The 20,688-nt window shown below is 42.3% G+C and overlaps 1 protein-coding gene across 1 annotated transcript in view; it reads right to left on the reverse strand.

The window, feature by feature from the left end:
• LOC134443696 (protein NLRC3-like) overlaps positions 1-971 on the reverse strand; it is a 1,713-nt gene extending 742 nt beyond the window's left edge. Inside the window, exon 1 of the mRNA XM_063193339.1 lies at positions 1-971. This exon is cut by the window's left edge and continues 742 nt beyond it. Coding sequence (XP_063049409.1) covers positions 1-860 — 860 coding nt within the window. The 5' untranslated portion in view covers positions 861-971.
• Between the last annotated feature and the right edge of the window lie 19,717 nt (positions 972-20,688).

Consider the following 20,688-nt stretch of genomic DNA (forward strand, 5'->3'; position numbering starts at 1 on the left):
GTCATATTGCCCTTCTCCAGTTGGTGGAAAGCCAGTCGCCCCAAGGACAGAGTGGTCTTCTGTTTGCAGATGCCTTTGTACTTCTGACTCATGTATTTGACTTGCATGATAAGGAAGTGTATGTACATCCAGGTCAAGGAAGCTGAAATCTCACAACCTTCTTTGAGGATAGAAACGAGAACAGTGGCTGCCATCCAACAGAAGACTGGAATGTGGCACATGATGTAGAGGGTCCTGGATCTCTTCAGGTGTGTGATGATTCTGGTGGCAATTTCCTGTTCATTGATGTTCTTCTTGAAATACTCCTCCTTCTGTTGGTCAGTGAAACCCTGCACTTCTGTCACCTGGTCTACACACTCAGGAGGGATCTGATCGGCTGCTGCGGGTCGGGACGTGATCCAAATTTGAGCGGAGGGGAGCAGATTCCGATTGATGAGGTTTGTGAGAAGGGCATCAACTGAAGCAGGTTCTGATACACTGTAGATGCATTCATTCTCCTGGAAATCCAGAGGTTGTCTGCTTTCATCCAGACCGTCAAAGATGAAAGCAATTTTGTATTTGCCATCAGTGGAGAAGATGAGGTCACACGTTTCACTGAAAAAGTGATGGATGAAGTCCACGAGACTGTATTCCTTTTTTTTCATCAGGTTTATCTCGCGAAAAGACACAGGGAACAGGAAGTCAATTTCTTGATTGGCTTTTCCTTCAGTCCAGTCTAGAATGAACCTCTGCACAGAGACTGTTTTCCCAATTCCAGCTACTCCCTTTGTCATCACTGTTCTGATGGGTTTGTCTTGCCCAGCTAAAGGCTTGAAGATGTCAGTGTATTTGATTGCCGTTTTCTTTTTCTTGGATGCCATCTCAATTTGTCTGATCTCGTGTTCAGAACTGACCACAACAGGTTCCCCTTCTGTGATGTAGAGCTCTGTGAATATCTTCTCCAGATATACGGGTTGTCCCTGCTTTGGGATGGCTACACTCACATTCTGGAACTTCTTGGATAGTCTATTTTTGAGCGCTTGTTTGCTTGCTGTAAGAGACCATCCACCTAAATGTGATTGACAAAAACAAAAGATTGTTTTTGATTCATAAAATGATTTGCACTGTAAATCCACCAACAGAAGAACTTCCTGCCAACGTGATGAACGGAACAACGCAACTAAAACAAATCTGCAGTTCAGACACAATAGCCAGACCAACAAAGTAATTTTCTGACGACATAACTGTGTTGCAATGCACACATATAGTAAATAGTAAGTGTACATCAAATGTCCCAACTTTGTCAAGTCTTTCGGTGATACCTTAGTGCATTCGGATTCAAATACAGTTTGTAGTCAACATTTGAATTTGTTCACTTCACAGTACTTGTATTAGTATTTATTGCATATGAAGAGTTCAGTTGCAAAACCCCCTAAGTGCCATTTCAGAAAATAATCTTAATTCATTTTTATTTAATACAAAGCTATCAAAATTGCATATTTTTTATTTTATTTATGTAATATAACTATTTACATGTATTATCAAGTACATGAATGTAAACCAAACCAACAACGGGGTTCTCTAAAAATATAGAAGTGCAAGTCTTCAGAAATGGAGTTAGGGGGTTTTGCATCTGAACTCTTCATATTCACTATTGTCCACTACGTTGAGTAACATAATCAGAGATTGAGTAATGATGTTACATGAAACACCTGGCACTACCTCATTAGGTAGATGCTGAGTATCATACTAGTTTCACACTTGCACTTGCATAATATACTTGGTATTGTATACCATATTTAAGTATAAGTTATAAACTCCTTGCCAAATTTTAGCAATTGATTGATTTTGATTGTTTTTGTTTATTGACATTTTTTTAAAGCATTAAAAAGTAGGGCTTGGACATTAACAAGTTAACCCTCTCGGCGCCACAGGCGACTTTCGTCGACGAGATGCCGTATTGAATACAACGGCCGTTTTTTTCAAATAGGATATCAAATGTAGTTCAACTTCCACTCCATTGGGTGGCAGACATGTAGTACTTCAGTTCTGAACACATTGGAACGCCTTATATGGCATTTTGTTTAAGAAAACTACAAAACTACAAACCTCGGACATTGCGGAAGTAACTCCTCCCCAGTGAAGCAACGTGAAAGATGGAAGCAGCCTTGTAGTGACATTACGTGGATAATTCTACTGAATAAACGACCAAATGCACTGAAATGGTAACTTGTCATGATTGTACATATGTATTCATAATATATTTCGCCCCTAAATGAGGTAATATGCAAACAGGAGTGCTTTTTCTGTCGCGTTATACTTCCCATGTTACTGTTGCCTGAGGGAAACTATCGACAGCCTATTCGTCGATCATGGGGACTGTAACAAGAAAACCCTTCATTCATTCACTTGTAAGTACACAATAGAAGTGTTCGTTTCTGCAGGAGACTTGTATATTGAGGAAGGGAAGGTTTTTTCCGATCGAGATGCGAGGTAATTTCATGCTGCTTTGTAGGCTATACTGTCGCTATGCTGGCGACGTTCATTGCAACGACAGGGGAATGATGCAACGCGTCGTAATTTGCCTGTTACAGAGTCATATTCATCATCTGGAGGGTGACAGTGGTAAGGATGTTTGTAGAAGAGCTTGTATACTAAGTAGAAAAGTAAATGAAGACAAAAGAAGTGCGCATATTCCTGCCAACAGTGGGGGATGGAGTGAGAGGAGTATGCGCCCGAGACACAGAGGTCTCGTGCGCATTCTACTCGGTGCAAAACGGAATCATAGTTCACGCTACTCGACACTGTTCCTGCCGACTGCAGGTCTAAATAAATAGCAATTCTATTCTAATGATATAATAATAGTAATAATTATGTCCAATTGCGACCTGACTGAGTCTATTTGCAACAAAAAAGTGTGATACCAGCTGGGGTTTGGTGCATCAGAAAGACACACACACACACACACTTTCCTTATATCACCTATTTGTATATCAGTAAATGTAACACTGGGTTTGAATAGATATTTGCACAAGTTTTTAGACATGTAGCCCATACCCAGAGTCCTTCAGGGTGTACGCTGACAGGCCTACTGTAGGCCTGCTGTACTTGGTTCAAAGACACACAAATGGACAAAATGCACATAATACCCCTAGTGTGGATAGAATATGTATGCTGGGCATTGCTGTGAAGGGCATGCACTAAAAAATAACTTGTCACCTTCATAGACCAGTCCCTACAGGCAAAACGGCAACCGTCCATTCACTTGTGTTTGTCACTATGCTACATTGTTGCACTATATTAGTTACAAATTACACTTTTAGTGTACAATCTATTGCTTTCTAGACCAAAATGTATTCACAGAACATAATAGTGAAGGTGTCTGGGGATTTTTATAAATTAAATTAGATAAATTATTAAAAATATTTTGAAAATATGCAAAAATATCCAATAACTCATTATAAATTCAAAATGGCCGACACCATATGACGTCATAATATGCACATTAGATGGGATAATTTACTCCCAAAATAAACTTTGGGTCATCCTCAATATTTGTCTCATTAATTGTCAGGCTCTATCTATTACCCATGTTAAGCCACAGCCTTTTGAATATAACATGTCAAAATCATCAGTTTTGGGCAAAAACCTGTGGCGCCGAGAGGGTTAATTTTAATTAATTAATCACGTGATTCGATAAATTAATTAACGCAATTAAACAAAATAATCGCAGTATAATATAGCTACATAGTTCTGGATTAGACCAGTGGAGGGCAGTATTACGCCTGATGGTGAACAGCCTGCTGACATTGAGAAGGATTCTCTCTACTTTTACAAATGAATATTTTTGTAGATGAAGCTTATTTATTGTAATTATTCAAAATCCATGCAAAAATATATTATTCTCAAGTCAGATATTTAAATGTGATTAAAATGCGATTAATTTGATTAATGAATTCCAAAAAATAATCAAGTCCTAGCCCGATTAAAAAGGTATACAAATAAATAAGTCAATATATGTATTGAAAACCTTTTACAAGGCGTCAAAAGGATAACACAAAAAGGCTTAGGGAGCTTGTTTGCATTGTGGTCCTTTTGAATGTGCAGTGTGTACTATGTGCTACAGGTAGTTACAATCAGCGTATTTGAATATGTGAGCAAACCAAACATAAATGTATTACTTTGGACAAGGACACAAAAAAGAAACAAACAAATACACACCAGTGTTAATTTTGTCAGCTTTTTTTGATTTTGTCGTAGTCTTCGTCACAATGACGAAAATCAATTTTAGTCTTAGTCATATTTTAGTCATTGCCTTCCCAATTTAGTCTTAGTCTTTGTCTAAATGACGAAAATCAATTTTAGTCTTAGTCAATTTTTAGTCATTTTAGTCATTTTAGTCAACACTGCACATAATAGAACTTCTCCACACACTGCTTCTCTTTTTAACATATATCATTGACTGGACAGAATAAACCTTCTCTGCGCACTGCTTCTCTTTTTAACATGTATCACACTGTGCAGAATGAAACTTCTTCACACACTGCTTCTCTTTTTCTCTATTGTATTCAACACCAGTGTTAACTTAGACTTTTTAAAAAAAAAAATTAGTCTTAGTCTTAGTCACAATGACGAAAATCAATTTTAGTTTTAGTCATATTTTAGTCATTGCCTTCCCAATTTAGTCTTAGTCTTAGTCTAAATGACGAAAATCAAAAAAGGGCTTTGACGAAATATTTTAGTCATAGTCATGGTTGACGAAATTAACACTGATACACACACACACTCTCACACTCACACTCTCACACACGCACACGCACACACACACGCACACGGCCACACAAAGCCCTACAGTGCTCTACTACCAAGCCGTATTTTAACTCCTCTCTTAAAACAGCTTGTTGATATAATACACGCATGGAATGCGCTCCAACTGCCCATAAAATCCTTCCCCCTCGGGTATAGGCAGGAGAAGGCCAGGCTTTTTATGGAGCTGAGGGAGTCCTCTGACATAGCGGTGAAAGATCAAGACGCACGGATCAAGACCGGGAGGAAGTGGAAGGCGGAGGAGGAGGTGCAGAGAGCAGCAAGCAGACTTCAACACCAGGAAGTGGTGGGCATGGTCCAGCTTGGGAGGGCAGGACTTGGATGGAGGGATCCACCCTGCCTGTGGTCCAGAGCAAGTAAGAAGGAGAGGAAGGACCTGGTGGCTACTGAGATGGCCAGGATGGAACAGGAGGAGCTTAGGGTCAAAGCCATCGCTCAGGGCCAGCAGGGCCGCTGGACAACATGGGAGGGGATGACAACAAGAACTGTCAGCTGGGCGGACCTGTGGAAAACTCCACAGGCCCGCCTCAGTTTTCTCATCCGAGCAACCTACGACACCCTACCCTGCCCTCGCAACCTACACCAGTGGCTGGGAACAGAACAAGCCTGCAACCTATGCGGTACCAGCAACGCCTCACTGCAACATGTCTTATCAGGATGCAAGACTGCCCTAACGCAAGGGAGATTGAGATGGCGTCACGACCAGATCCTCCGCAAGCTGGCCGAGATTGTTGAAACAGCAAGGAGTGAGGCGAACAGAGGAGAGTCCGGTGGATCCCAACAAGACATCCAATTCCTCAGGCAGGGAGAACTGCCTGCTGGAACAGGAAGGAGACCACCACCTAAGCTCCTCAATCAAGGTGCAGAGTGGAGGCTGGGAGTGGACGTGGGCAGACAACTCCATTTCCCCAAAGAGATCTGCAGTACCACCCTGCGCCCCGACATGGTCTTGTGGACCACAGTGGAGAAAAAGGCGCTGCTGGTCGAGCTGACTGTGCCTTGGGAGGAGGGGATGGAGGCTGCCCATGAGCGGAAGAGGGCGAAGTATGCAGACCTGCTGGCAGAGTGCAGGGAAGCAGGGTGGAGCGCGAGACTATACCCTGTGGAGGTAGGAGCAAGAGGGTTTGTGGCAGACTCTACGACGCGGCTGCTGAGAGACCTAGGCCTGCGAGGCACCAGTCTGCAGAGAGCAACCAGGGGGCTTTCAGAGGAGGCAGAGAAAGCAAGTTTCTGGCTCTGGGTTTCTGGCTCTGGCTGAGACGGAGGGAAGTTGCGTGGGGAGCAGGCACAACATAGGGATGCTAGCTGCAGGGGGTGGCAGGGAGACGTCCCTGTTCACTGCCCCGCCACCAGGAGATGTTCTGGGATAAGGGGCGAAACATCTAAGATAGGTGGTCCCCAGCTGATGACCCTGCAGCTAGCAATATAGGCACCGGAGGAGGTGCGGCATGCCAAGAGCATAGCAGGATGACATCTACCTGTACAAAGAAATGCACTACTGGAGACAGTGACTACTGTGAATAGGGCAGTTGGCGTCCAGGAAAGACCGGAGGACAACTAGGAAAGACTGGTGACGGCAGGAAAGACTGCACAGGGAGAAGGCAGTTGGTAACCCTACCTTCTAGTTTCCCAAAGGGAAGACACCCAAAACATACCACGAAAACACGAAAGAAGAAACAGCCCGAAGGCCCTCCGAGAGGCGGGATGGAAGAAGGGCCTACCAGGACGGATCACACGGTTACGGACAACAGCATGAAGACAAACGAGACGAAGATCCTTAGGAAGTGCAGGTGCGGATGGGAAAAGGTAACAACCCTTAGGGGTCTTAACATCCACATGGGGAAGAAGAAGTGTAGAGGAGAGAGCCTCGAGCGACCTTGCACTGCTCAGGCAGGTCAGACAAGTGGGATCCAAGGCCAGGTCGAAAACCACAGTGCTGTCGGGCCCAGTGTCGCAGAGGAAGAGCAGCACGAGAGGAGAAGGGTGGAGGAAGAGCGGGAAAGCAATGGTCCCCATGAAACCATCCCATCAGCACCCCCAAGCGACCCAGGAACAAGACTATCCCCACAAGCCAGAAGCCTTAAACTCCTAGCGCAGAAGAATAGGATAAAATGGCCAAGGTCCAATGAGACAGAGAAGTGGAGAGGGCTCGACGAACATCTAAGCGAGCTGCTTCAGAAGACTCTACGTGGACCAGTAGAATCAAGGCTGAACCTGGTTGGTGAGATTGTGTATGAAGAATGCAACAGCAGGCTTGGTGAAGCCGTCAGCCGTAAAGCTGGCAAAAGGGCCAAAGGAAGGAGGGAGAAGGAAATCGAGGACCTGGTGGCAGACAGAAGGCGTCTCCGGAAGCAGTGGAGGAAGGCAGAAGATGCTGAGAAGGAGGGGCTAAAGGCCCTCTGGGGAGACATCAGGAGGAGGTTGGCTGCCTTACGGAGGGCTGAGCGCATCCACCGACGAAGGAAAAGGAAGGAGAAGGAGAGGGCGAACTTCTGCAAGAATCCTTTCCGCCATGCAAGAGGGCTTTTGGAGGAGAAAACCAGCGGTTCCTTGGAAGTCTCCAAGGAGGATCTTGAAGAACACATCCAGGCCCAGTATAGCGACCCAGCCAGGAGTGAACAACTGGGCTCCCCGGGCTACCTGCCCAAGCCAGCTGAACCAACAGCAGAATTCGATGTATCGCCCCCTAAACTCAGCGAAGTAAGGCAAGTTGTCCTCAAGGCAAGGTCATCATCAGCACCAGGGCCAAATGGAATTCCATACAAGCTCTACAGGAACTGCCCAACAGTGCTGAAGATCCTGTGGACACTAATGAAAACTGCCTGGACTAAGCAGACCATCCCCGCTGAGTGGCAGAGGGCAGTAGCAGTTCCTATCCCTAAAGAACAAAACTCCAGAACTCTCGAACAGTTCCGAAGCATAGCCTTACTGAACGTGGAGGGCAAAATCTTCTTTTCAGTGATGGCAAGAAGGATGACTGCATACCTCATGTCCAATGGATACATCGACACCAGCTGTCAGAAGGCAGGGATTCCCGGATTCCCAGGGTGCGTTGAGCATGCTTCGATGATATGGGATCAAATCCAGACTGCAAAGAGGGAGAAGAAGGACCTGCACGTAGTGTGGCTAGACCTAGCAAATGCATATGGGTCAGTGCCTCACCAGCTCATAGCATTTGCATTGGACTTCTTCTACGTCCCAAAGAACATCAAGGACATGATTGCCAACTACTTCCAGGATATGCACATGTGTGTTAGGCTGCAGAACTTTACCACCAAGTGGCAGCAACTGGAAGTAGGAATTGCAATGGGGTGTTCCATCTCTCCCATCCTCTTTGTGGCTGCGTTTGAGGTCATCCTAACAGGAGCAAAGCAGGTGGTGGGAGGAGTCAGGCTGCCGCAAGGACGTCGGCTTCCCCCTCTAAGAAGCTATATGGATAACATCACATGCCTGCTACAAACAGCTCCATGCATGTCAAGACTGGCTGGACGAGCTGATCAGCTGGGCTAGGATGAAATTCAAACCTGGCAAGTCGAGGAGCCTCTCTATGCGCAAGGGAGAACGGAACGACAGGGCTATCTTCACCATAGGAGGAGAAGACATCCCCCTCATTGCGGACCAGCCAATCCGCAGTCTAGGAAGACAATACACATCTAGTCTCTCAGACAAGGCAATGGGGAGGACCATTCTCCAGCAACTATCAGCAGGCCTGGAAAAGATCGACGCCAGCCAGTTGCCTGGAAAGTACAAGGTGTGGTGCTATCATTTCACCTTGTACCCAAGGGTAATGTGGCCATTGAAGCTGTGCGAAGTCACCTCCTCAGCGGTAACTCGGATGGAGGCAAAAGCCAATGCTTTCATCCGTAAATGGCTGGGGCTCCCAAGGTGCTTCTCGGCAACAGGCCTGTATGGATGGAATGCGCTCCAACTGCCCCTCAAGTCCATTACCCTCGGGTATAGGCAGGAGAAGGCCAGACTTGTCATGGAGTTGAGGGAGTCCTCTGACATAGCGGTGAAAGATCAAGACGCACGGATCAAGACCGGGAGGAAGTGGAAGGCGGAGGAGGAGGTGCAGAGAGCAGCAAGCAGACTTCAACACCAGGAAGTGGTGGGCATGGTCCAGCTTGGGAGGGCAGGACTTGGATGGAGGGATCCACCCTGCCTGTGGTCCAGAGCAAGTAAGAAGGAGAGGAAGGACCTGGTGGCTACTGAGATGGCCAGGATGGAACAGGAGGAGCTTAGGGTCAAAGCCATCGCTCAGGGCCAGCAGGGCCGCTGGACAACATGGGAGGGGATGACAACAAGAACTGTCAGCTGGGCGGACCTGTGGAAAACTCCACAGGCCCGCCTCAGTTTTCTCATCCGAGCAACCTACGACACCCTACCCTGCCCTCGCAACCTACACCAGTGGCTGGGAACAGAACAAGCCTGCAACCTATGCGGTACCAGCAACGCCTCACTGCAACATGTCTTATCAGGATGCAAGACTGCCCTAACGCAAGGGAGATTGAGATGGCGTCACGACCAGATCCTCCGCAAGCTGGCCGAGATTGTTGAAACAGCAAGGAGTGAGGCGAACAGAGGAGAGTCCGGTGGATCCCAACAAGACATCCAATTCCTCAGGCAGGGAGAACTGCCTGCTGGAATAGGAAGGAGACCACCACCTAAGCTCCTCAATCAAGGTGCAGAGTGGAGGCTGGGCGTGGACGTGGGCAGACAACTCCATTTCCCCAAAGAGATCTGCAGTACCACCCTGCGCCCCGACATGGTCTTGTGGACCACAGTGGAGAAAAAGGCGCTGCTGGTCGAGCTGACTGTGCCTTGGGAGGAGGGGATGGAGGCTGCCCATGAGCGGAAGAGGGCGAAGTATGCAGACCTGCTGGCAGAGTGCAGGGAAGCAGGGTGGAGCGCGAGACTATACCCTGTGGAGGTAGGAGCAAGAGGGTTTGTGGCAGACTCTACGACGCGGCTGCTGAGAGACCTAGGCCTGCGAGGCACCAGTCTGCAGAGAGCAACCAGGGGGCTTTCAGAGGAGGCAGAGAAAGCAAGTTTCTGGCTCTGGCTGAGACGGAGGGAAGTTGCGTGGGGAGCAGGCACAACATAGGGATGCTAGCTGCAGGGGGTGGCAGGGAGACGTCCCTGTTCACTGCCCCGCCACCAGGAGATGTTCTGGGATAAGGGGCGAAACATCTAAGATAGGTGGTCCCCAGCTGATGACCCTGCAGCTAGCAATATAGGCACCGGAGGAGGTGCGGCATGCCAAGAGCACAGCAGGATGACATCTACCTGTACAAAGAAATTAACCCTTCTGTTGTGTTCGGGTAATTTTTGACCCGTTTTCACGTTTAAGTGCAAAAAAACACACTTTCCTTTATTGTCCTGGAATGAGGCTTTATCTAATCCTCAGTCACAATCATGTCAATACAAAAAAACATGTGTTTTATCCTCTCTTAACCCATTTTGTCCTAAGTGCTTTTTGGGAAAGGCTACCCTCTGCCTATTAACCCATTTTGTCCTGGAGCGACATATACGCTGCATTTAAGTTCTTGAGATTTGAGCTGTTTTATTAAAAATGTGGGCATGTTAGAGCTGAATGAACACTATACTAGTGCAAAATTAAGGTTCTAGATTTCAAATGTTACGTATTTCGTGTCTGTATGTGCTTCGGAGGCTGAGATATTTAGGATTTAAAACAGTTTGTTGATATAATACATTTAACCCTTGTAAGGTGCTCGGGTCATTTTGAATTCAGCTTTTGGCTTGAGAAAAATAGTATCAGTTATTATTCTTTCGCACTGAGATTCACTGGCTTTGGCTCATTTTCAGTGAGAAACATTAATCTGAAAAAAGATTTTTTTTGCTACTATGAATATGAACTATGATTTTTTTCATTTTCCATTACTTTTCTATATGTCCGGATCAAATTGACCCGAACACCTTCTACGTAACCAAAACACGAACACCTTACAAGGGTTAATATTAGCAGGCAACCCATTCCATAACATTAGGCGCGTACAAGTTTGTCGCGAGCGTCGATGTTGCGAAAGGCACGTGAGCGAGAACTTGTTGTCACGATGTGGGTGTTATTAAATACAGCGCATTTACAGTTGGCCACAAATATGAACGAGACTATGAGCTCGCACCGGTTTGCTCTACTAACACACCACGTGTGAGGAGTGGGGGGACAGGCAGTGAGGAGGAGCTGAAGTGGGGACCTGCGCAAACTTGTGTAGAGGTGTGAGACAAGACCCATATACACACGCGAGTCAGGGATTCTTGAGAGATGGGACAAAACATGTCCGGGAGATAAAAGTCATGTTTGTGCTTAAAATGTAATTAAAAATTGCAACAAAATTAGCGGGAATGATAGAAGAATCAGTCATGGGTGAGCGGTTAGGGCGTCAGACTTGCATCCCAGAGGTTGCCGGTTCGACTCCCGACCCGCCAGGTTGGTGGGGAGAGTAATCAACCAGTGCTCTCCCCCATCCTCCTCCATGACTGAGGTACCCTGAGCATGGTACCGTCCCACCGCACTGATCCCCATGGGGCGCCACTGAGGGCTGCCCCCTTGCACGGGTGAGGCATAAATGCAATTTCGTTGTGTGCAGTGTGCAGTGTTCACTTGTGTGCTGTGGAGTGCTGTGTCACAATGACAATGGGAGTTGGAGTTTCCCAATGGGCTTTCACGCTTTCAAGAAGTTTTGTACACTAAAATATGATTTCATATTCATATACTTTTATTTTTTTTATTTTACACGCTGCAGTGTGTCATCAGTACCTTCAAAACCCCATGTCCGAAAGCAAGATTTAGAATTTGACAATACCATAATAATTGGTTAAAATGAAATATAACAAACATCATAGCTTCTGTCATCAAGTATTTTGGATAATTAATCAAACTACATGTATGTACAATGTTTTATAAACCTTTTTATATACTTTTTAAACTATTGAACATGTGTCCGGACTTTTAGTCAACACCGTAAGTTTTTTTTAAAACACAAAAAATCTATCATTATTGTGGTCAGTTCACACTCTAAGCGGCCTGGTACTATTTCCTGTTTGGTATACATGCCATGGAGACACTGCTCTGTTAAGGTCACATTTAATATTTTATTTTATGAATGCATCTTTAGGAAGACCACCTATGTCACAACCATAATGTGTCAATACCATAGTGCATAAAAATAAGGGTTATTTCAGTACTTTGTATAATAAAAGCTTAGAATAACTTTATTGGCAAGTCCTTAAGTGACTGCTGATGTACCAGATGATTTTTGTTAGAAATTCATGTGTTATTATGAAAAGTAGGTTTATTTGTCAACTCCGTAAGAGTCAACTCCATAAGATTTTCTTATGGAGTTGACATGCAAAATCTTATGGAGTTGACAAATTCACCAAAAACTGCTCAATATGCTAATATGATATTCTTTTCAAATGTGGAAACAGGAGGAAAATTTATTTTAAGATATTATATGTATATTAATGTGCATACAATGCATATAACTACATAATGTTTTCGATATATGGACAAAAAAGTTAAAACTAAAGTTTAATTCAAAACAAATAAACTTTTTAAAAAGAGAAGCTTAAGAATATAACAAAACTACAAAAAAAAAACATTTTGTACTAAATAGGCTCCAAAAATCAGACCAGTATGTCAACTCCGTCAGTTTTTCTGTCAACTCCGTAAGATTTTCCTCAGCACTTTCAGGTGTTTTTGTAATATTTTGGGGGAAAAGTTAATTCTTTAATCATTCTTTTTTGTTTAGGCAATAAAGGGTCATTAGATCTATACCAACATGTATTTTAACCACTGTAGGTGTTTTCCTCATGGTTGCAAAATAAAGGTTAAAGTCTGAAAATGCCAATTTTTCGAACTCTGTGTGTTAATAACAGTCTTAAATTAAAAAAGAAATATATACATTATACATTATTGTACATGAAGGTAAGTAAGTATACTTACAATTCAAATCAGAGCTAAAGATTCTTGTTGGACTATTATAATAATTTAATTATGCACTTTTCTTGTGTCTGACGGAGTTGACGAAAATCTAGGTTTGAAGGTAAACATGTTAATTTGTTAAAAATGCCTTTTTACCTGGAGCCTGTATTTTTACATGCCTGAAAACTACACATCTTTATCTACATGAATATATAACCATCAACAACATATTCTGCATTTTCAAAATCAGGTTTTCAAAACGTGTTTTGTCCCATCTCTCAAGAATCCCTGGAGTGAGTTGTTGACCAACCAGTTCATGGGCGCGTGACCTCGGAGGCAGTCCGCCGACGAGCGTTGAAGGGGATAAGCAACTGCAGAGGTTGCAAGATCTGACTGCAGTCGCATGCATCCCGTGATAGTTTGACACCATGTGACATGTCACCTCGTCAACGCAACATCGACGAAATTTCGAAGTTCGACAGGAAATCTAACCGTCATGCAGCATTTTCATCTAGGGTGCATTGCTGTCTACATGCGCATGTATGCGTTGACGTGAACTCGATCGCACCTATTGCTGCTGAATATAAGAAACACCCCTTCCCCTTTAAGCTTTTAGATCTATAGTGTGCTACCTTGTGTTAGTTCCTGTGCACCTCCTGCACTTTAGAAAAAAAAAATCTCTAAAATATTTTGACGCCTAATAATTAAGAACTCTGTGTATGTTCCATTTTATGCATGCGACTCTATCCTCCACATTAACAATGTTATCAAGAATACAGTGCCCTCCATAATTATTGGCACCCCTGGTTGAGATGTGTTAAAAGCCTTAAAATAAATTCAGTGTTTATTGCAGAAGAATACTGTCACACTGAAAATTGTAGGAAAATGTAGCCTTCAACTCAAATGAATTGTAAGAAAATAAAAAAATCCCTGACTAAAAAAGAATTATTTTTCATTAAATCACCTGTTCCACAATTATTGGCACCCTTAACAATTCCCAGGAAATAAATATAATTGAAGCATTTCTGTCATTTCTACAGTAGTTTACAAAGTTTACCAGAGTATGTAGGAACATTTAATTAGTAATTCATCACTTCCTGTTTCCCTGGGGTATAAATATGACGTGACACCGAGGCCATTTCTCTTATCCACTCTTAAACATGGGAAAGACAAAGGAACACAGCATACAAGTGAGGCAGATGTGCGTCGACCTTCACAGGTCAGGCAGAGGCTACAAGAAGATTGCCACTCAACTGCAGCTGCCCATATCCACTGTGAGAGGAATAATGAAGAAGTTCAAAACAACTGGAACAGTGGTAAACAAGCCTGGACGAGGACCCAAGTTTATTTTGCCACCACGCACAGTGAGGAGGATGGTAAGAGAAATCAAAAGATCTCCAAAGCTCACTGTTACAGAATTACAACAAATTGTAGCATCCTGGGGTCACAAAGTCTCCAAATCAACCATCAGGCGCTGTCTACACGCCAACAAGCTGTTTGGGAGGCATGCACAGAGAAAACCTTTCCTCACTCACAATCATAAACGCAAGCGTCTGGAGTTCGCCAAGCGGTATTGGGGCTTCAACTGGGACCGTGTGCTTTGGTCAGATGAGACCATGATTGAGCTTTTTGGCAACAAACACTCTAAGTGGGTCTGGCGTACCACGAAAGATGCACATGCTGAAAAGCACCTCATACCCACTGTGAAGTATGGGGGTGGGTCAGTGATGCTGTGGGGCTGTTTCGCTTCCAAAGGCCCTGGGAACCTTGTTAGGGTGCATGGCATCATGAATGCTTTGAAATACCAGGACATTTTAAATCAAAATCTGTTGCCCTCTGCCCGAAAGCTGAAGCTGGGTCGTCACTGGGTCTTTCAGCAAGACAATGACCCTAAACATATGGCCAAATCTACACAGAAATGGTTCACCAGACACAAAATCAAGCTCCTCCCATGGCCATCTCAGTCCCCTGACCTCAACCCCATTGAGAACCTGTGGGGTGAGCTGAAGAGGAGAGTACAGAGGAGAGGACCCAGGTCTCTGGATGATTTAGAGAGATTCTGCAAAGAGGAATGGCTGAAGATCCATCTTTCTGTCTTTTCCCATCTTGTGAAACATTATAGGAGAAGATTAGGTGCTGTTTTGTTGGCAAAAGGGGGTTGTACAAAATATTAACACCAGGGGTGCTAATAATTGTGACACACATTATTTGATGTCAAATAATTATTTCTTTATGTGGGATTTTTTCCCCACTGAATAAATGCACTTGTATTGAAGGTTGGATTTTTCTCTTTTTTTCCATTAAGGTCCCATATTATTTAGAAAAAAAATAAAATAATTGGAAGCTAAAAAACACATCTCAACCAGGGGTGCCAATAATTATGGAGGGCACTGTACATCCTAAATATGTTACTGATTCTTTGGCTATAATTACCATATCACCCACTTTCACATTCAACAATGGTGTTTTCTTATTTTGACGAACATAATTAATTCTGTTTTTTCTTAAATGCAAAAACTTGCAAAATGATAGGAATCAATTTGGGCTTAATCATCAGCATAAGAAATCACTATCGCAGGCCATTGACATACAATTAAATAAATTGACAATTCAAATCCACATTTCAGGAGAGAAGTGACCTACATGTTTTCTAGATCAAAAGGATCATCTTGTCAATTGGAGATTTAGCTCAAATCATTTTCTGTTTTGTCATAAAATATACAATGTTAGTATATAGTGAAGAGTATATAGTACTACATATTTTTGTAAAAGTGAAAATACTGTAAAGAGTGATGAGAACATACCGGGCTTCTGTGCTGGTTGTGGTCGAGTGGAGGGAGGACCTGGAGGATAGAAAAGCAATTTATTCAGTCACGTTATTTATACATTCGTGTGATCTACTCAGTCTATCCTAAGGTCTGCTGAGTCCTAACATCACATAGCAGTCGGGAAGGAAAACGGCTCATAAGCTCAATAAAATGTGTTCAACCTGCCATTGCTTTAATACTTTTTATTTGGGAATTTGTTTGATTGGTTTGTATTAAATGGAACAAAAATTATGTAACTTATGCGTATTATTTTTGCACTGTCAACATATGTGCCCTTTGCACATGGAAAGTATTTCCTGACAGCTTACCTGAACCACTTAAGGTTTCAGGGAATTTCTAATTTTTCAGAATAAAATGAAAGGTACATACCCTTAAATCTGGGCATATTTTCAACCACAATATTTGAGGCAGAGCAGACCCACGACTTAATTGTCCTTTGATAAAACTTTTTAAAAATAACAAAAAGGAAGACTACTTGACTATAGTAGAATCAACAAAAATTGATTAAGCAGTGAATCACAATTTCTGGCATGGGCCATTCAGTTGTTATTAATACACAGAGTTTGAAAAATTACAAACTTTATCTTTTATTTTGCAACCCTGAGGAAACCACACCAAGATGCTGCGTGCAGTGCTTAACATCGGCGATAGTGCACATGTAACCAACGAAACCCTGTATGAGGGACAACTTCTCATTGGCATAAAATCAGATAGTCGGTAAATGTAGTAGGTCTAGGTCTACAAATAGTTCTGATTCTTAAATTAATCGAAGTCACATGTCTGTATGGTGGCAACATCTTATTTCAATTCATTATTTGGAGCAAGTGTAGAGACATGCGCTTTGGTGCAGCCAGCCGCACAGTCAATCTTCTGCGCAGGCATGACAAGAAGGAGAGAGGGAGAAAGGCGAACAATAGAAGCCAGAAATTCTCTGCGCTGATGATAACTACTGCATGCCTAATTGAAATGCATATTTGTTCTACTCGATAGGCTAGGGGAATGCTTAAACTTGTGATTTATTTATTACCACCCTCAATATTGGCTAGTCCGTCAAAATGACGGATAGGGTTCCGAATTTTCCGTCTTCCTTCAAAAAATCCGTCAATGGCGTAGCCTGATAAACCAGCCTAAATGTGAGACCGGATGTAATTTACTTGCAGCTGAAGATTTTCGGCGTCCCAGGGTTTATCAATGACGGACATTTGTCTGTTAACGCGACCTAAGTGCAAACATCTCGTTCTCGTTTAGGTTTGCTTAATATTAGCCATCTGTACAGGACATGTTTTTTTATTTCATTTTTTATTATTTTATTTTTTTGCCGGTCATATTGGGCGGGTCAGGCGGGTTGCTTTGAAATCCCTCGCGGGCTAGGCAGGGCGGGTTGAAATCTTTAATGGGTTGGGTTGGGGCGGGTGTTAAAATAACACCCAACCGCACACCACTACACTATATAGTGAAAAATAGCCCACACTTTACCACAGTAGTGGCGATTTTGGTTCAAATGTTTGGTCTTTTGCATTTTCGCTTGAGGCCCCACCCGACCCTAGAATCGCCTCTGGGTACCAGTCAAGAGGACGTCCCACACTAACTTATGTATTACTTAAGAAGGACGCAGGAACCCATAGTACCAGTGAATTGAAAAGATGCATGGAGAATCGGGATGATTGGAAGCAACGATGGAAGGCTCGTCTGAGGACGACCTAGAGACCTAGAGATGAGGAAAACACCTGAAGTGGTTAAGATAAATGATGGTATAAATCTAATGACCCTTTATTGCCTAAATAAAAAACGATGATGAAATAATCAGCTTTTTCCCTAAAAATATTACAAAAACACCTCAAAGTGGTGTGAAAAATCTTACGGAGTTGTCAAAAAAACTGTTAGAGTTGACAAACTGATCTGATTTCTGAGCCCATTTACTTCAAAATTTCCCAGTTTATTGTGTAGTTTTGTTACATCTTTAAGCTTCTCCAGTGTATTTGTTTTGAATTAAACTTTTAACCCCCCGACCTCATAACTCATGAACGGAATACCGTATGACCACCAAACTTGGAGGAGATGATCTACATAATATGGAAATCTATGAATAACATCATCTTGGTGTCATCATTTGGCATTATGATGTCAGTATCAATGGCGTATTTGCCATTGAGGAAAGGGAGGACGATCCTCCCTCAAAATAATAAAGCCAGATCTTCCAGTATAAATTACAGAAAACAAAACATATTTACTATATATTTGTTATATAATTGTTGGTATTTTATAGCTATTTAGCAATAAAAACATATATTTCAGCGCTTCTAATTCACATAATAGACCTTAGAGGACCGTCCTCCCTTCCATCCTCATTGACTTCCATTATAAATGGTGAAAACTCGGGCGTAGCGCGGGCTTTACTTTTTAACATTGAAGTGAATGGAGCTTAGGGAGGACTTTCCTCCCTTCAGGCGGGTCAAGAGCCATGGACGTAATCTGCCTATCAGCGAAGCTGAATTTATCGAAAGCCAACCAGAATATGACGAGTTGGGTTGACAGACGACAAGCATGAACTCGGTCGTCATGACAACGATATACAAATCTACCGTGTGAGAAGAATGCGGCAGCAGACAGTGGAAAGTTTGGAGTAATTGGCGAATGTTTTATGAACCCTTAATAAATACAAACGAAAGATCAACTGTTTTCATGTTGTGAATCGCGCAATATCACTCCCTGGATTTAGATTTAAAACCGAAAGGTCAGTGTGTTTATATCAGTCTCTCACGTCGATCACTACACAATGCAAGCGAAGCACGGATGCAAATCGCATTCATGATTCAAATGGTCGGACACCATCACCAACGTTTTTAAAAGGTAGTCTTGTTTCATGTCCTACGTGCACAAATAATACTCTCAATGCTTGTATTTGCGTTTCTCCTTCGTGCTTTTCTCCCAAAAGAGGGTTATTTACAAATGGGAATAAGAATGCTTAAGGCTGTGCATGAAGCACTGACCCTAGACTGGCGTTCTTTTCTCCCTCCTCAAGACGAGAAACATGACAGCACGAAGCTTTAACCTCTTCATAAAATATATCTGGCTAAACTTCCAACATGTAGCCTACATCATGTTATGTAGTTTCATTTGGGTGGAATTAGGAATACTAGGCACGGATTTACAAAGTAATGTACGACAATCCTCTCATATAAACAGTTAAGAGACAGGTATGGGGAGGTATGTACAACTCAACAATACAATCAATTAATTTCATCTCTACCATCAAAGTGGAAGCAAAAAATTAAAACGAGCAGTAACGGTAATTTAGTGTGTAGACCAAATATAAAGCAGAACAAATGGCTAAATCAAACAAAAATAAACAAGGAAATATATAAATTCTACCTCCATACAGATAAATTGGTTGAGCTCCCAAGTAAAATTTTTGATAGCTGGGAAAAAATGATGGATTCTCCTCTCTTATGGAAGGAAATCTTCAATAATTTGTATGAAACATCATTAGATATAAAAATACGTTTTTTTCAATATAAATTAATTTTTAAATACTTAAACACCAAGAAAATGCTTCATATTTGGGGTATAGAAACAAATCCATTGTGTCGCTTCTGTTTAGAAGAAGAGGAAACTGCAGAACACTTATTTTGGTATTGTCCTTTAACTGTTACGCTTTGGACTGAAATAGAATGTTGGCTGTTAAACTACAACATCAGTCTATGCTTGGATCTCCCTACAGTGCTCCTGGGCGATGTGGCAAATGAAAGCCAGACAATACAAAATATAATTATTTTGTTGGGTAAAGTATTTATACATAAAACGATAAATTATAAAAAGTTGAAATTAAGAGTCTTTAAAAATTATGTTAGATATTATTGTAAAATAGAGTGTATAATGGCTTGTGAAACAGGTAAAATCATGTATGCAGATAGGTGGTCTAATATAAAACATGGAGAAGGATGGCTTTAGGTACCTTCATTTTTCCTTTTTCTTTCTTCCTTTCTTCTTTTTTCCCTTTTTGTTTAGTTCAGAAATGTTTAAGATATAGAAATATCAGCGCAAAAGTAAGATATAATTCCTTTCTGGGATGGGGGTGGGGGTTGGGGGAGGGGGGGTAGTGTTGTTTAATTAATATATATACTTTTGAAGCGTTGGGGGACACACAGATTGGTTTTGTTTTTTCCTGTCTTTCCTTTTTTCTGTAACCTTTTATTATCCTTTATTGTATATTACATTCTGTTGTTGTTAAAAGGAAAACTTAATACATTAATTTGTTAAAAGAGAAATTAAAATAAATAAATAAAAAAAAAAAAAAAAAAAAAGGAAGACAATATAGGTCCCCCATAAGGGGGGGTGGTGGTTTGGGTTTAAAAAAAAAAAAAAAAAATAAAAAAAAAAAAAAAAAAAAGTAATGTACGACATAGGCATGTTGTATTCGGGACCTAGTGAAATTGCCGGACGCACGCCGTTCCACAACGCTCGTCAGCTTCTCCTTCCACAGCTGCACAGCTGCTGTCGCTCTCAAGTTGAGAGTCTCAACGCACACTCAAACGCAAAACGGATAGGTGACCACAACGTCGTAAGCCATGTAGCCTACCATGTTATGGATCATAAATAAGATTTTAAAAATAAGATAATGGAAGGGGTTTAAAATGTTTGAAAATCTGTAAGAATATGTTGGAAGGAGTTGAGTTTAAAACCCTTAGGCCTAGGCTATATATAAGTCACTCAATGTCCTAGGCATTCAGGGTCTTCAGAATTGTCCATTTGTGCCTATGGTTTTAAAAAACAAACAAACACACAAACAAAACCACACAACTGACAGGGTGAGATGCCAGCTGCCTTTGGTCAAAGTTAGATATACCCCCTATGAAACTTTCTACTTTCTATAGGCCTAATAATTTTCTTCACTCTCTTTCTTTCCCCTCAAACACTTTGGGCTGTTGTAATATATTATACAAAGTTTGTTTCAATTATTTTATAGATGTCATAAGTCAGCTTTCCAGACAACACAATGCCATATCAATTAACATCTGCCATTACTAACCCCATTTTCCCGCATCTACCGACTGACCACCTCCCTGTCCTCCCTAATTTTTATGACCAAAAGACGCCACTGGTCAGTAT

The sequence above is a fragment of the Engraulis encrasicolus genome, unplaced genomic scaffold, assembly GCF_034702125.1.
Source record: "Engraulis encrasicolus isolate BLACKSEA-1 unplaced genomic scaffold, IST_EnEncr_1.0 scaffold_35_np1212, whole genome shotgun sequence".
NCBI classification, from domain to species: Eukaryota; Metazoa; Chordata; class Actinopteri; order Clupeiformes; family Engraulidae; genus Engraulis; species Engraulis encrasicolus.